Source organism: Chionomys nivalis, chromosome 5 (assembly GCF_950005125.1).
Source record: "Chionomys nivalis chromosome 5, mChiNiv1.1, whole genome shotgun sequence".
In the NCBI taxonomy this organism is placed as follows: Eukaryota; Metazoa; Chordata; class Mammalia; order Rodentia; family Cricetidae; genus Chionomys; species Chionomys nivalis.
In genome coordinates, this window is record NC_080090.1 from 84,092,816 (window position 1) to 84,109,868 (window position 17,053).

Consider the following 17,053-nt stretch of genomic DNA (forward strand, 5'->3'; position numbering starts at 1 on the left):
CCACAAGGTGGGTGGTAAAATCTGTTCTTATTTAGATAGCTTGTGGGGAGAGGTGAAGAGGGGGACTGGGTGGGGGGCAGCAGGAGAGAGGAACTTGGAATCTGCAATGTTTATATCATCAGTCATGGATGTCATCTCTCCTCTTTAATTAGGGGTTTGAAGTTGAAAACACTGCTCAGTTTGGTTGTCTCAGGAACAAAGCAGACTGGCAAGTAGGCTGAGGACATGGCAGTTCCTGAGGGCTCACCTATGGCTGGATCATCATCTCCAGCCCCCGGCAAGTGCTCTACAAATGTCAACCTTGCTGGGCCGCACACAGGATGCTTATAAGCATTATTTCATTCCATGCTTACAATGTGACTTTTTCAGAGGCAAAACCCAAAAAGGACAACCTAATATTAAGAGCACACAACTGGTAAGAAATACCCATCAGAGCTAAAACTGGTTTTTCTTTTTCCTTAAAAAATTTCATTAAATTTTTAAATTTTAAATTAAAAAAAAAAAAAAGACAAGGTCTTGTAGCCCAAGCTGACCTCAAATTTGATATGTACCCTAGCATGACTCTTCTTGATCCTCCTGTCTACACCTCCCAAGAAATAATTAGGTCTTGACTTTGTCCATGTTCTCAGCCATTTTCCCATCCTTCCATGACTAAAAGAAGTTTGACTTTTCTTATTTTTGGACCTGTTACTTTTCTTCCTCAGCCCAAGTCCTCTATAATCTTTAAAGAGATGGATGGATAGATGGCTTCTATTTTCAGCTCTGCTATTTCTTGTGAGCAGTCCCTTGTAGTCACATTACCCCCAGTGCATGGAGCCAGACAATAGACACAAACACACTCTTAGTTAAGCAATGACGAAAACTAATTGAGTTTGAGTTGTGGGCCATAGAGTACCTCAGGTTGCTTTAGACTGGATGAAGTACTGAGGTTGCTTTTGAGTTAAGACTATCACGGCAGAAGTAGGAGGTGTATAAGGGGGAATGGCATGCAATGAAGATAAAGAATGAAGGGTCTTATGGTCAGGGAAATAGACTAGTTTTTTGCTATCTTCACTGCAAACAGAACTCAGGCAGAGGGTCTCAGGAGGGAAGCTAAATCAGACCTAGAATTGTCAAGAGAATATTCTTACAGCTAGAGCACCACAGAATAGTGGCAAGGAAACTGGAGGGCTATGGGCTCCAGTGCAGGGGAAAGATGATGGCAGCTTACACTAGAATGTTGGCAGTAGAACTGAGAGGGAACTGGTGGAGTTGACTAGCCTAGGTGATACATTAGTGTGTAGAGGATTTTGTTCTGTTTAAATCACTTCCACCTTTGCATCTGGTTTAGCCTGAACCAACCAGCACAGAACATTTTCCTAGCACAGTGACTGCTTTTAAGGTGGACCAATGAAAGATTTTGGTTCAATGGGAAGTAGAGCCCTGGGGCCTGCTGGATTCGAATAAGAAAGTATGACTGCTGTTGGCATTCACCTCAGAGAACTTTAAGGATAAACAGCCATAGAGAGAGCTGGCAGTAGGTAAAGCAGATGGGGTGCCCATGATCTTCATGACACTGATGAGCCTCTGAAGCCACCAATCCACATTTACCCTACTCCTTTCCACTTATGAAGGCCATGATTTCCTTATTGCCAGTCTCATTTCTTCACAGCTGAAATCACCCTACTTGACAAATCAATGGCAATCTAGGAATTCTAAGTCTGTCTAATGAGTTAAAATGCAAATCTGGGATAAAACTAATTCCCAGACTTTAAAAAGAGAATAGTGCCGGGCGGTGGTGGCGCACGCCTTTAATCCCAGCACTTGGGAGGCAGAGGCAGGCGGATCTCTGTGAGTTCGAGACCAGCCTGGTCTACAAGAGCTAGTTCCAGGACAGGCTCCAAAACCACAGAGAAACCCTGTCTCGAAAAACCAAAAAAAAAAAAAAAAAAAAAAAAAAAACAAAAGAGAATAGTAACTGACTCTGAGAAGTGGGTTCAAGAATTCTGTCAGGAGGGCTGAGAGACGGCTCAGTGGCTGAGCATTTACTGTTCTTGCAGAAGACCTGATTTTGGTTCACAACCTTCTGTAACTCCACCAGGGGGATCTAATAACCTTTGGGTTCCTACATGCATAAGGTACCCACCCACCTATGCACAAGCACATGTACCGTAAGTGCTACCTGTCACTAATGATAAATTCACATTTATCTTCTATGTATGAATCTAGTACACGAACAGCAGACTGCTACTGAGTGACAGTGTAAGAACACCCTACGAGGCAGATGCAGAACACAGACTTATTTGTACATGCACTGTACATAGGTGCCAGCTACCTTGTGTATAAAACCATCGCTGTTACACTGGGATACAGTTAGAGTCATAATATAGTCTTTCTGTCTAGGCAGCCCCAGCCTTTACATTCAGTCTTTCACACATTATAGGTATGAACTGACTTATATTCCAATCTGTTATCTCTGTCATTTAATGGGATAAAAGGACTGGGAGGTTAGTTAACATCCCACATCCACCATAAGATTATGAAATCACAATAGAAGATTTAAGTTTAGCAATTAATTGTTTGGAATACTTGTCATGGGCCAGGCATGGTGGTATATACCTGAAATCCCAGACCTGGGAGGCAGAGACACTCCTCCATGCATCTGAGGTTAGCCTTGGCCACATAGCAAGATTCCATCTCAACATAACAACAACATAGAATGTTGAACAAATGAAAGCTACACTACAATAATCTTGACCGGATATATAAACCACAGAGTGAAAGCTGAAAACAATTAAACACTGACAAAAGTGCACACTGCCTTCTTCCAGTTTTAAGGCTCCTGAAAAACTGCCCTCCCCGCAGCCTGGGGGTAATGATTTTAACAGCTATTTTTCATCTATTCAAACAGTCTGTGTCTCTAGTGATGGTAATTTGACAAAATATTTTAACATTCTGATTGTATAGCAGTACAACCAGTTAAGTCCCAGACACACATTTAGGATAAACACATACTTAACAATAAGTTTTATTTATTTTCCAAGTTTAAAAGTTTTCAAAATACATATGTACAGGATAAATAAAACAAACTATCCTTAAAACATCACTGCACAGCAGAGCTCATACACATACAAGGTCTTTTATAAGGTACAGACATTATGTCATCAAACACAAAGAAAAACATTCAAGAAAAGCAAGCCAGAGAGAGCACCTTGTCACAGACACTATTAATTAAGAGGGACCAGGACAAACTCTCTGAACATCGGGGTGGAATTTCTTTTCTATGCCTCCCAGTGGCCTGGCTTTCCTTTTCTGTGCGGAGCTGCACTCCCGAGAGTCACCAGGCTCTGATGAGTTGTCTAGGACCTCTTCATCAGCCTAAAAGGAGAGGGAGTGAAACACAACATCCACACCACCACTAATGGAAAAAAAGCCACAGCTCTGTAGTGCTATTTCCTGATTGACCTTGTTTAGTCTGTATATATGTATATAAAAGCATCTTCATCAATTATTTTTCCATACTTTATTTTTTCACTTCAGACTTTATCAACTCAAAAAGCTAGACATAATGATGTATGCCTATAACAATCAAGAGGCTTAGATAAGAGGACTACAGAGTTTCAGGTTAGCCTGGACTACACAGTAAGTTCAAGTCAGTTAGGGCTATATAAATGTGGTCTCAAAAAAACAAACTACTCTGTCAACTTAGACACCCTTTTCCATGAATGGTCCCATAAGAAATTAAATTTTCCCTCTTAACCTGATCTTCTCATTGCTTTTGTAATTAGTTTCTGGCTCAATATTAAAAAGGACAAACAAGAAAAAAAAAAAAAAGAAAGAAAGCCAGGCGGTGGTGGCACACGCCTTTAATCCTAGCACTCTAGAGGCAAGTGGATCTCTGTGAGTTTGAGGGCAGCCTGGTCTACAGAGCGAATCCCAGGGCAGGCTCCAAAGCTAGACAGAGAAAACATCTTGGAAAAAAACAAAAAACAAAAAAAAAAAAACAAAAAGAAGAAGAAATAAAAAAATGAGTCACCTTCTCTCCATCCCTGCTACAAGAACATAAAAATATCAAGCAGATGCTGCCTGCCCTCTAGTGTTGTCAACAGATGACAACTGTTAGGAAAGAGGCCAACTGCCAGTTGAGCATCTAAGTATTTTGTTGAATACTTTTTAGATCATTACAACAGGAGAAGGAATCCAACTAGCCATTCTAGAGTATACTATGAATTTAGCAGACTTAATTATTTAGATATTTATGTTTATTTATAAGTGATCTGGGATACAAATCTGTATTCTTTTTTTTTTAAAAAAAAAGATGTATTTTATTTTTAATTATGTACCTATGTGTGTGGGTTTCTGTACATGTGAGTGCAGGTGCCTGTGGAATCCAGGTGTCAGATCCCTAAGAGCTGGAGGTACAGGCAGCTGTGAGCCTCCTAACAGGGATGCTGGGTGCTGAGTTAGGGTCCTTGATAGAGGATTATGCCCTCTTAACCACTAAGCTTATTCTCCAACCCCTGACATACACTATAATAGTATATACACATATATGTGTGTACATGTTTATATCTCATATTAATCCTTTGAGAATTCCAATCAATGTTTGATGATATTCACTCCCTACTGACATACACTACAATGGTATATACACATATATATGTGTACATGTGTATATCTTATATTAATCCTTTGAGAATTCCATATAATGTGTTCGATATTTACTCCCTACTGACATACGCTACAATATGTATATACACATATATGTGTGTACGTGCATATATCTCATATTGTATAAATCCTTTAAAAATTCCATATGATGTGTTCGATGATATTTACTCCCTACTACATAAACTACAATATGTATAGACACACATATATATGTACATGTGTATATCTCTATTGCATTAATCCTTTGAGAATTTCATACAATGTGTTTGATGATATTCACTCCCTAATTCTCCCCCTAACTTCACCCAGATCCATCCCCCATCTTTCCAACATTGTGCCCTCTTTTTATTTTTAACTTAAATTTTTTTTTGAGACAAGGTCTCACTGTGTATTCCTCCTGGCTGGCCTGGAACTTACTGTGTAGACCAGGCTGGCCTTAAACTCACAGAGATCTGCCTGCCTCTGTCTCCTGAGTGATGAGATTAAAAGCATGTACCACCACACTGGACCTTAAAATGGACCTTTTTGTTTTATGTGTTTTGAAATATAAACCACCAAGTCGATTTGCAGTGCCCATATACTCTTTGGTGTGGAGCCATCCACTAGAGCATAGTTAATCTATGAAGTCTTAACAGAAAACTGACTCTTCATCCCCACAGCTATCAACTGTCAACTGCTATCAATTTTATTAGCGCCCCAGTCAGGGGTGGGTGCTCATTAGGCCCTCCTCTCTCCATGGATATAATACTTGAACTGGTAATATTAGTAAATATCATACCTTTTGTTTCTGTCTTGCATGAATCTCTGTCCATTGCCTGGCATTCTTGATAAAAGCTATCTTATTATATTTAAATTCTGAGGACTGAAATGAAATCAGAGTTAAGACAGAGAAACAATGATATGCTGGAGCTTCAGCTCTAGCTGCTGAAGTATTAAAAGTACAAATAAAGTGAGCTATATGCTACCAAAGACATGCGGATACGTACAATGTCAGCCATCAGTGGGTCATCAGGATTGGGTTCTGCCATGAGCAGCTGAATAGAGGCCAATACAGTAGCGATGTTGAGGGATGGTCTCCATGCACCCTATACACAAATGCACATTGCTTTTGTATTAGAATGTGATGTTGTTGAGCCAGGCACAGTGAGTCATGCCTGTAATCTCAGCACTAAAGTAGAGGCAGAAGGACCAGGAGTTTAAGGCCATCCTTGACTATGTGACACACTGTCTCAAAAGATCAAAAAGAATGTGACACTGTATTTAGATAAATCCAGGGACTTTTTGTTTGTCTGTCTGGAACAGGGTTTCATGTAATCCAGGCTGGTCTTGGACTTGTTATGTTATTGAGGAAGACCTTTTAATTCCTGATCCTCCTGCTTACCTCTTTATTTTTTTGGTTTTGTTTTTGTTTTTTCGAGAAAGAGTTTTTCTGTATAACAGTTCTGACTGTCCTAGAACTCACTCTGTAGACCAGGCTGGCCTTGAACTCACAGAGATCCACCTGCTTCTGCCTTCCTAGTACTAGGATTAAAGGTGTGCACCACTATTGCCTTTCAAGTACCAAGAAAACTGTTGAAACCCTCTGAAGAATCAACTCTTTAACCCCTACTCACTTTTGGTGGCAATTTGAGAATATCTAGACAAATCCTTCCACTAGAATCAATGTTTGGGTGATAGATTGGAGTCAGAAATCTGATCTGTGGCGGTTCAAATGGGTACCTGTGAATATATGAGAACAGAAAATTACTTTTGAGCTGCTTCATAATTACAGGCATGCATTACCATACTGGGACTTAATTTTATTTATTTATTCATAAATAAAGCTCACAGGTCCAATTAGTGGTGCCCATACACTCATGGATGTGGAGCCATCCACCCGAGGATGGTGAGCCTATGAGAGGCCTTAAGAAAACTGACTCTTCGTTCCCCCAGGAGCTATCAACTCTCATCAATTTTATTAGCGCCTAAGTTAGGGGTGAGGGCTTGTTTTATATTTTAAATAGTTTCTTGGTCACTAGCAGCTATATATAAAATAATTATGGCATTTAAAAAATTAAAAAATTTGGAAGACACATTTGCCAACAATCAAAAAGTTGAAATAATGGTACGGAAAACATTTAGAAACCCACCACCTTCTAAACACTACCAAGTATCTCCTAAGAGTAAGACACTGTCCTATTGTAATACCATTATAACCATAAAAAGTTTTTAAAGGTAAAGTAATTCCCTAGTTATCATTTACTATTCAAACTTCCTAGTCTTTTTGAAAATTTTGAAAAGTATTTTTTAAATTTTATTTTTATATGTGTGATTGCCTGCACATATGTGTGCCTCTGCATCATGTACATGCATGGCACTTGGAGGCCAGAAGAGGATGTAGGATCCCCTGGAACTGGGTTATAGGCAGTTGTGAGCTGCCACATGGGTGCTGGGAACTGAACCCAGATCCTTTGTGAGAGCAGCCACTAAGCCACCTCTCCAGTCTCCAAATTTTTTTACAGCTGTGTTTTACAAACAGGCTCCAACTAGACTTAACATTGTATTTAGTTATTATATCTCTTTAGTGACACACAAACCTTAAAAAATTCCCAGTCTATTTTCAGAATTGATATGTGACACAATTAAGCTACTCATTCAGGGCTTAACAAGTCTGGCCAGGACCCAACCTGGTAGACAGATGTCCAGTTTCAATAGTTAAGATACTCATCTCACCTCTTCTTGATCCTACACAAAGAGCTGAAAGGAGACTTGACTGAAGGGGCCTTAACAGTGAGGTGGAAAAAACAATGGTGGCTGCCAAAGATTGGTATCAGGGACAGCTACTCAGAGTGGATTTTTAATGGGTATGAAGTTACAATTGGGAAGATGAAAAAGTTCTGGAGACAATAGTAATTAGTTGCACAACAGTGTGAAAATGTATACTGTTATATAAAATACATATTTACCACAATTTTTTGGAGTGGCAGGGCTCAGATACGATGTAGTCCATTATTTAGAGAGGGAAACCAAACTCCAGAGACATAACTTACAACATTAAGTTTGGTATGACTGATCAATACACTAATGCTCTAAATACTATTCTGTTCTGTCTTCCAACTGGCGGTACCCCACCTTACAAGCTGATTCTAATTCATACTCACCTCTCAGGAATGATAACTTCCAGTGTGAAAACACCTTTCTCATAAGGTGTGTTGGCTCCACCCAATATTTCTTAAGAAAAGAAAAGGACGAAAAAAAGTTAAAAGGGAATCAGATAATTTGAATTAACCATTTGGAGGGTTGAGGATGTAACTCAGTAGAGTGCTTGCCTAGCATACATAAAACCCTAAACTTAGTTCACAGGAAACAATAAAAAAAACCACATATGGTTATAGTAAGCGAGCCCATCTAGAAAAAAAATTGTGGCTACCAAGAAACTGTGCTAAACTCTGTTCTTCTTTGCCTATAATTCCTTTTTTTTTTTCTTTTTTTCTTTTTTTTTAACTTTTTTTCGTCCTGGGCCTCGATCAGAAGGACTTGGGCCCCCCACGAGCGGCGCCGGGGAGTGGGTCTTCCGTACGCCACATTTCCCGCGCCGCCACGCCTATAATTCCTTTTTAAGTTCTCTCAGGTTTTAATGTGAATGTAGTTATCCAGGTTGTGCGCCAAGCTGTAGTAGGAGGCCACTTGTTTGTTCCCGGCTGCCCAGAACTGAAATAATCACACAGAAACTCTATTATATTAAGTCACTGCTTGGCCTATTAGCTCAGCTTCTTATTGGCTAACTCTTACATCTTAATTTAACCCATTTCTATTAATCTGTGTATTGCTATGTGGCTGTGGCTTACTGGCAAGGTTCCGGCGGCCGGCTATATGGGGTCTGCCAATTCCACCTGCCTTCTTTCTCCCAGTATTCTGTTAGTACCCTCCACCCTCACCCCCACCTAGCTCTATTCTACCCTATCACAGGGCAAAACAGTTTCTTTTTTTTTTTTTAAAGATTTATTTATTAATTATGTATACAGCATTTTCCCTACATATATGCTGCAGACCAGATAGAGGGCACCAGATCTCATTACAGATGGTTGTGAGCCACCATGTGGTTGCTGGGAATTGAACTCAGGACCTCTGGAAGAGCAGTCAGTGCTCTTAACCTCTGAGCCATCTCTCCAGCCCTCAAAAAAGTTTCTTTATTCATTAACCAATAAAAGCAACACATAAACAGGACTTCCCACACCATATGGTGGCATAGGTTGAAATCTTAATTCTCCAGTGGTGGTGGGGGGGGATCAGAAAGTCAAGGTTATCCTTGGTTATAGAGAAAGTTTGAGGCCAACCCAGGCTCCATGAGACCTTTTCTCAAAAGGCAACACAAACAGCAACAGAAACTGTATCAAATGAACTTCACAAAGCCTGTAGTTCTAGATGTAAGAGTTGGAGAGATGGCTCAGAAGTTAAGAGTACTTGCTGTTCTTGCAAAGGAAGTTCTATCTTGGCACTCCTATCAGGTACCTTACAATTACTGCCTGTAACTCAAACTCAAGAGGATCCAATACCCTCTTCTGGCTCCTTCAGGCACCTGCGCACATGTGCACGTGATCAAACAAATAGAATAAAATCTATATTAAAAAAAAAAGGAATTGGGTGTAGGACAGTAGTTCAAACAGGGCTTTAATTTAGTCTCCATGCAGTGTTTCTGTCCGTCACCTGGCCTCAAACACTGCTGCACAACTAATAGCTAAACCTGTTTTGTTTTGTTTAAATAACAATTATTTTGTGTGTATACACACAATGCCATGGCATGTACATGGAGGTCAGAGGACAACTTATAGGAGTTGGTTCTCTCCTTTCACCATATGGATCCTAGAAATTATGAGTCGTTAGGCTTAATGGCAAATGTCCTTATTCACAGAGCCATCTCCCCTGTCCCAACATCTCGCTTCCACCCCCCAACAAAACCTTTCAGACAAGATCTCATTCCGCAGCCTAGATGGCTTCAAATTTGAAGCAATCCTCCTCTCTCGCCACAGCCTCCAGAAACCTGGGACTGTAAACATGTGCCACTAATGCCTAGATGACGACTTTAATTACAAACCAGTAAAAGATATAAGACATCAAAGACCTTATGAACGCAAACCAACTAAGAAAGATGGCAGGGCTCCTTCACCTTACCATTCCCTATTTCAAATACACCAATTTGTGAATTTTAGGACAATCTCCAATAAGGTTACAACCATCATCACAGGCATGATGGGATACCTACGAGCTCGCAAATCATCCACTTGGTCCTTTTCCTGCCAGCACGTAATGCCTGGGGGAGGTTCTATGGCTAACATGTTCAGTTCTTTCTTCAGTCGTGAAGCTCTCTGCATGATCTCAAGTAAAAGGAACCATAAACAGTTCACTGCTCCACAGTAAAGGCTTGTGGGGGTGAACTGGAAAAGAAAAAAAGCAACCATGAAATAGTCATATCTTGTGACAAAGGGAGCCTGACTTTTTCCATTTTTTTGCATAAACTTTTACAAATAATAATAATTTAAGAAGCTTAAAATGGATGTCTGCCTCCATTAATAAGTACAAAGTCATGAAAATAGAGCCTGGGTCCAATTCTGCTCTTAAATTCATCCTAAGCATGCCTGAGCAAAGAGAGATTGGGTAGCTAGGTGAAGTCTATATGCTTAGTGAGAGCAAGAACAATGCAGCCAACATTTGGAGACACTTGTAAGTTACTGTTTAAATGTATGACATTCTCTCTGTATATTATGGATTCTACAGTTTCCTAACTCTTCAGGGAACTCTATCAACTAGCCCACCTCATTCTAGTATTCCTAATCTTTCTGTCATCAACATCCAAACATACTCAAAGTCTCTCTCATCTAAAATAACACCCACAAACACATCCATTCAACTAGTAACCACCTAAAGGACACTATTATTTTGATTACATTATAATTTCACAAGTTATCTTATTTTGCTACAAATTAGACAAACACATCTTTCTTTTCCTTGCGGTGCTGGGGACTGAACCAAGAGCTTGTAAGCTTTAACTCATCCTTTTTTTTTTTTTTTTTTTTTTTTAATTTTTGAGAATGGTCTCCCTTAGCTGCTCTATTTGCTTGAGTTGACCTTAAGCAAGATGAGAATGCCTAATTGAGAAAAGGTACTAAGCCACATGGCTAAACATATATAAGAATTATGGATTCATTTAAGTTGTAAGAGCTAGTTAATAATAAGCCTGAGCTAATAGGTCAAACAGATTATAATATAATCCTCCATGTGTTTCTTTGGGACTGAATGGCTGTGGGACCAGGGGGAACAGAAACTTCCTTCTACACTAGGAAGCCCTTAAACCTGTGACTTTCCTACCTCAGCCTACACCAGGACCAGCTAATGAATGTATTCTTTTGTTTGCTTATTTGTTTGAGACATGATTTCTCTCTGTGTAGCTCTGGCTGTCCTAGAACTTCCTTTGTAGACCAGACTGGTCTTGAACTCAAAGAAATTTGTCTACCTCTGCCTCCCAAGTAGTGGAGTTAAAGGCGTGTGCCACCACTGCCTGGCCTATGAATATATTCTTAATGTTAATCTATTTAAAACTTTTCCCATACACTCACATTTAAAGATATTTTCCTATATATTCTCTTTTTTTATATTTATTTATTTATTATGTATACAATATTCTATCTGTGTGTATGTCTGCAGGCCAGAAGAGGGCACCAGACCTCATTACAGATGGTTGTGAGCCACCATGTGGTTGCCGGGAATTGAACTCAGTACCTTTGGAAGAGCAGGCAATGCTCTTAACCACTGAGCCATCTCTCCAGCCCCCTCCTATATATTCTTTAAGTTTAAAAATTATAAATTTTGGGCTGGAGAGATAATTCAGGGCTGATAATCACTTGTTGCTTTGCCAGAGGACCTGGGTTTGGTCCCATGTTGTAACTCTCAACCACTTCAAATACCTTGGGCACCAGACATGGATATGGTGCACAGCCATACATGCAGGCAAAATAGTCAACACATTAAATAAAAATAATTTAAAAATATAATTTTGTTCTTTATAATTTTCCAGCTACTAATAGTTTTTGTGCACAGTAAGAGGTAGCTGATCAATTTTAATTCTCCCCCCAAATGAATAACAAATTGTCCCAGCACTACTTTAAAAAAGAAAGAAAAAAAAAAAAGAAGGAAACTCTGCCCTTCTAATATTACCATAAATTAATTTCCAAACATGTGTGGATCTGTTTTGAGCCTTCTAAATTTTTTCCATTTGTCATCTGAAATATTTTGAATCAAAACTCCACCATCCCAGTTGCTACAGCTTATTTGTTTTCATTTTTTATTTAAATTGTTTTTAGTTCATAGGCTAGGGATGTAACTTAGCGGTAGAATGCTTGCCTAGTATGAGCGAGACTCTGCACTACTAAAGGTATATGTGAGGGGTGGGAGAAGTCTACATAGTCAAACAGTCATCAAGTAAATAAGTATTGCACATGTTAGGATGGGCACGGGTGGCATGGGTTTGTCTCCTAACTGACTCTAGATTCTATAATTAAATTGTGAATGTTAACCATCTTACCTTTTCTCAAAACAAAAATCCCCCTATTTTTTTTTTACTTATTTTTATTAGTATACATAAATATAACTGATTTTAACTAAAAACCTTAATTCTGACGTTGAATCTCCTTGGGGTTAGGAAGAGGGATGATAATTCTAATTAATAGTCAATAATATCCATCTACGTTTACCCCTAATTCATTTCTTATCTTCTTTTTGGAGATAACTTTCATCTTGACTAGAACTGACACCTGATATTCTTTTCTGATTTTAAGCCTCAAAGGGAAAGCTTTCAACGCTGTGCTGAAGGCTAAAATTTGACACCTCGTTTTCTTCTAATTTTGTCCTTATCAGTTTACCATGCTATGCTAGTCTCCCCAAGTGAGTTAGGAAGTATTTTGTCTTTTTAATATATTGATAGTCTAGAAAATGGTTGTTTGGCAAAATTCCATCTTGTACTAGCGTTACTGTTTTGAGAAAATTAAATTTTAATTTAAATCCATTTAAAAATATTGAAAATATTATACAAGCTGGGTGGTGGTGGTACAGGCATTTAATCCCAGCAATTGGGAGGCAGAGGCAGGTGGGTCTCTATGAGTTCAAGGCCAGCCTGGTCAAAAGAGCTTGTTCCAGAACAGCTAGGACTGTTGTTGTACAGAGAAACCTTGCCTCAAAAAAGCAAAACAAACAAACAAACAAACTGGTTTAGCCAAGCTTAGGTGACACTAACCTGTGGTCCTAGCACTTGGGAGCCCGAGATAGGAGCTCTGATCACTTTGAGTTTGAGGCCAACCTGGGCTAGACCATCTTTTTTGCCTTTCCTTATTTTTTTCCAGGCATGTATCAATTCTATTATCTTTACAAATAACATTAAATACTTCTCTGTTGAAATTTTATTTTTAATTACAACAGTTTCTGTTCCTATCTTTATTACTGCCATCTTTGTACTTTCTTCATTTTTCTTTTTCAGACTAGGGTCTGGATTGTCATGTTCCTCCTTTGCAGATAACTCCCTGCCCCCATCCCATCCTCTCTCATTTGTGTTGAGACAGAGTCTCATGTATCCTGAGATATGTAGCTGAGGATGACTTTGAGCTTCTGATCCCCTATCTCCAAATGTTGGGATTACCAGTGTATACCACAATATCCAATTTATATGGCAATGGAGATTGATCCAGGGCTTCACGGAGATTTGGCAAGTACTCTATCAACTGAACTATATCATCAGTTTTCAAATTTTCTCTTTAAATGTAAGGCTATATATTGCTTTCCAATTTATATTTCATTCCTCCAAATTTTGATCTAAACAATATTCTTCCATCTTTGACATACCTTCATATTCCAGGCTGGCCTGGAAGTCTCTATGCATATAGCCCATGCTGGTCCCATATCCTTCTGCCTCTGTGCTAGAAACCACAGGCATGTACCATCACACCCAGTCTTGAAATTGGTTTCTAACATGTTATTTATAGCCTTTAAAATTGTTGGGTCTTGCTCAGTGTGTTCTACGTGTGCTTAAAAAGAATATTAGAGGGGGCTGGAGAGATGGCTCAGAGGTTAAGAGCACTGCCTGCTCTTCCAAAGGTCCTGAGTTCAATTCCCAGCAACCACATGGTGGCTCACAACCATCTGAAATGAGATCTGATGCCCTCTTCTGGCTGCAGACACACAGAATATTGTATACATAATAAATAAATAAATATTTAAAAAAAAAAGAATATTAGAGCTAGGGAGACAGTTCAGTTGGTAAAATGCTTGATATATCTTTTGAGGACCTGAAGTTTAATTCAAGAACAGACTACAAAAAGTGGGGTGTGGTGGTGCATGAGTATAATCTCAGCACTTGGTTGGAGAGAGAGAAACAACTATTTTAGGGTATCCTCTGATCTTCCCACATGTTCTATGGTACACACACACACACACACAGAATAAACGTTATCAGAATAAAATATGTATTGATCATATATAAAAATAAAATTATTTAATGCAAAAAAAGATACCCTTTAGCAGTTAAAAAAAATAGTTTAGCTGTGGTGAGACAGATCTGTAACCATAGCACTTAGGAGGCAGAGGCAGGAGGATTACTGAAATTCCGTAGCAGCCTGGTTTAGACAAGTTCCAGGCCAGCGGGATTGGAGGGACGGATGACAGACAGGACACGATGGGGCATGTACAATGGAGGACTAGATGGGAGTAGTTCAGTGATTAAGTTCCAGAGCAGCAGGGATTGGAGGGACGGACGACAGACAGGACACGATGGGGCATGTACAACGGAGGACTAGATGGGAGTAGTTCAGTGATTAAGCTCACTTGTTGCTTTCACAGAGGACCTGGTTTGATTCCCAGCACCCACATGGTGGCTTACAACCATCCATTTCAGGGGATCCAACAGCCATGCATGTGGTGAAAATAAATGCATGTATGTAAAACATTTATACACACAAAGTAAAATTAACCAGTCTTCTGACTCCCTCCCATATAATAGAAAAATCTCTTAGTAACTTTTCACTCTGATTTATACTATTTCCTATCTTAATTCTAACGTTTTCTTTATTTAAGACAGGGTTTTTTTTTTGTAGCACTGGCTGTTCTGGAACTTGATTTGTAGACCAGGTTGGCTACAAACTCAGACACTGGCCTGCCCTCTCAGAGTGCTGGGATTAAAGGCATGTATCACCATGCCCAACCTCTATCATTTTCTTTAGATTTTTTTTTTCTTCCCTTCCTTCCTTTCTTTTTTTGTTTTTGAGACAAGAGTTCGCTGTATAACAGTCCTGGAATTAGCTTTAGAGACCAGGCTGGCCTCGAACTGAGATCCACCGCCTCTGCCTCCCAAGTGCTGGGATTAAAAGCGTGCGCCAGCTGCCCGGCTCTCTATCATTTTCTTTAAGCCCACGAAGCACTGCTATTTTATACAGTAAATCTGAAGAACGATTTTCAGCAAACCAAACAAAACCTTCCAAATATGGCGACTGGCAAAATAGGTCAGCGCGTAAAGGGGCTAGCTGCATGGGCCTGACAACCTGATTTCAATTCCAGGCATCCTCAGTAGGAGAGAACAGTCTCCTTAAAGTTGTATTTGACAATCAATTACAATAAAACTCTGCCTACAACTATGAACTGTTATCTGTTTAAAATGAGACCCAGTGGAAAAGCATGCTAGTCGGGGTAGAATGGTAGAATGGGGGGGGGGGGGCAAGTTCTCTCAAAGAAGCAACCAGACTCTTTTGTTGTTTTGAGACAGGGTTTCTGTGTGTAGCCGTGGTTGTCCTGGCACTCGCTCTATATAGACCAGGCTGGCCTTGAACTCATGGAGATCCACAGGTCTCTGCCTTCCAAGTGCTGGGGTTAAAGGCCTGTGCCGCCACCGTATGTTAATACAACTGGAATCAATAAAGTCCTCTGGGGCTGCAGAGATGGTTTAACTGTTAGGAGCACTGGATGCTCTTCCAGAGGACCCAGTTTCAATTCCCAACACCCACTTCTGGCCTCCGTGGGCACCAGGCATACATGTGGTACACATACATACATGCAGACAAACACTTGTACACATGAAATAAAAGTAAAAAAATAAAATAAATAAAAAGAAATTCCTCTGGCTTAAAAGCCATCTGTCACCGTGTACTTTCTGAACATAAAGGTAAAGGTTCTTTACCGAGCTGCGGCTTGGTGGCATAGCCACTGGAAGCGCCTGGACTCTAAGTCTATTCCAGGATAGCCTGAGTTACAGCGACACCTGTCCCCAAAACAACAAAACTCCCAACCAAACAACCATGACAAACAAGTTCCTTACAATCTAGCTCCGACAGGTGTTTTCACTTTTTTTTTTTAAAGATTTATTTATTATGTGTACAGCATTCCTTCCATGTGTGCCCGCATTTCCAGAGTGGGGGCGCCAGGTCTCATTCTAGATGGTTGTGAGCCACCATGTGGTTGCTGGGAATTGAACTCAGGACCTCTGGAAGAACAGTCAGTGCTCTTAACCACTGAGCCATCTCTCCAGCACGTGTTTTCACTTTTTTAAACCGATGTTTTTTAGCCTCTTTCCCAGTAATTACCTCCCACAAACGTATGCTTACACTGCACTGACTAGTCGTAACATTTGCACACCTCAGTGTGCGTCCACATCAAAAGACAATTCGCAGTCTTTCCACCCTCTCTGCTTCTTCATAAATCTGCAGCCTGTAAGATCGATTCACCTCAGATTCGGGAGCGCTAAAGTTTTGTTTTGTGGCCAGGCGGATGCAGGAGGGAGGACGGTGACACTGCCTTGGCGCGCACGGGGCGGTTCTCTCTCCCCGCGGTGCTCCTCTCCGGGCGGTTCAGGTACCGGAGCCCTTCCCCAGACTCACTGTGATCTCGGGGTGCGTTCTTTCTGGTGTCCCCGGCAGCACTATTCAGCAACTCCGCTTGCCTCCGCTGCGCGCGTCTGCAGGGCCTTGCAGACGCCAGAGACCGTTGAAATGACTCCACCCACATCCAAGAAATGACTGTGATTGGTTCGCAGCCATCCCGGGAGACGCGCGCGCACGCCTATTGGCCAGTGCTCCGAACGTGCGCTCCCCCTCACGCAGGCTTCAAATTGGTGCGCGCGCAGTGGTACCTGGAATGCCCAGTCCCCGCCCTCAGCGTGCTTATAATCCCTCAGGCCGCGAAGTTAACCTACAGGAGAGAGGATGAAAGCAACTGACACTCTTAATCTGGAGAAACGACCGCTGAATAGCTGCCTTTATTTTTTGTTTTGGCTCTTTTAGACTGGGTCTTGCAATACAGCCCTGCTCTAGTTTGGAACTTGTTATGTAGCTCAGGCTAGCCTGGAACCCCTGGTGTTCCTGCCTCAGCATCCCAAGTGCTGGAATTAGGCGCG

General features: G+C 40.6%; 1 protein-coding gene across 2 annotated transcripts; it reads right to left on the reverse strand.

The window, feature by feature from the left end:
- Window positions 1-2,983: 2,983 nt before the first annotated feature.
- On the reverse strand, window positions 2,984-16,606 carry Ube2t (ubiquitin conjugating enzyme E2 T). Of its 2 annotated transcripts, none has more exons than XM_057770432.1 (7): window positions 16,539-16,606; window positions 9,893-10,064; window positions 7,791-7,860; window positions 6,264-6,369; window positions 5,637-5,735; window positions 5,429-5,512; window positions 2,984-3,357 (listed from the first exon to the last, which is right to left on the reverse strand). In XM_057770432.1, exons 2-7 carry the CDS (start codon window positions 9,999-10,001, stop codon window positions 3,211-3,213), a joined length of 615 nt encoding a protein of 204 aa, XP_057626415.1. In that variant the 5' UTR covers window positions 10,002-10,064; window positions 16,539-16,606; the 3' UTR covers window positions 2,984-3,210. The 2 variants fall into 2 exon arrangements, with proteins under 2 accessions (XP_057626415.1, XP_057626414.1); XM_057770431.1 differs by having other exon boundaries at window positions 16,386-16,589.
- Between the last annotated feature and the right edge of the window lie 447 nt (window positions 16,607-17,053).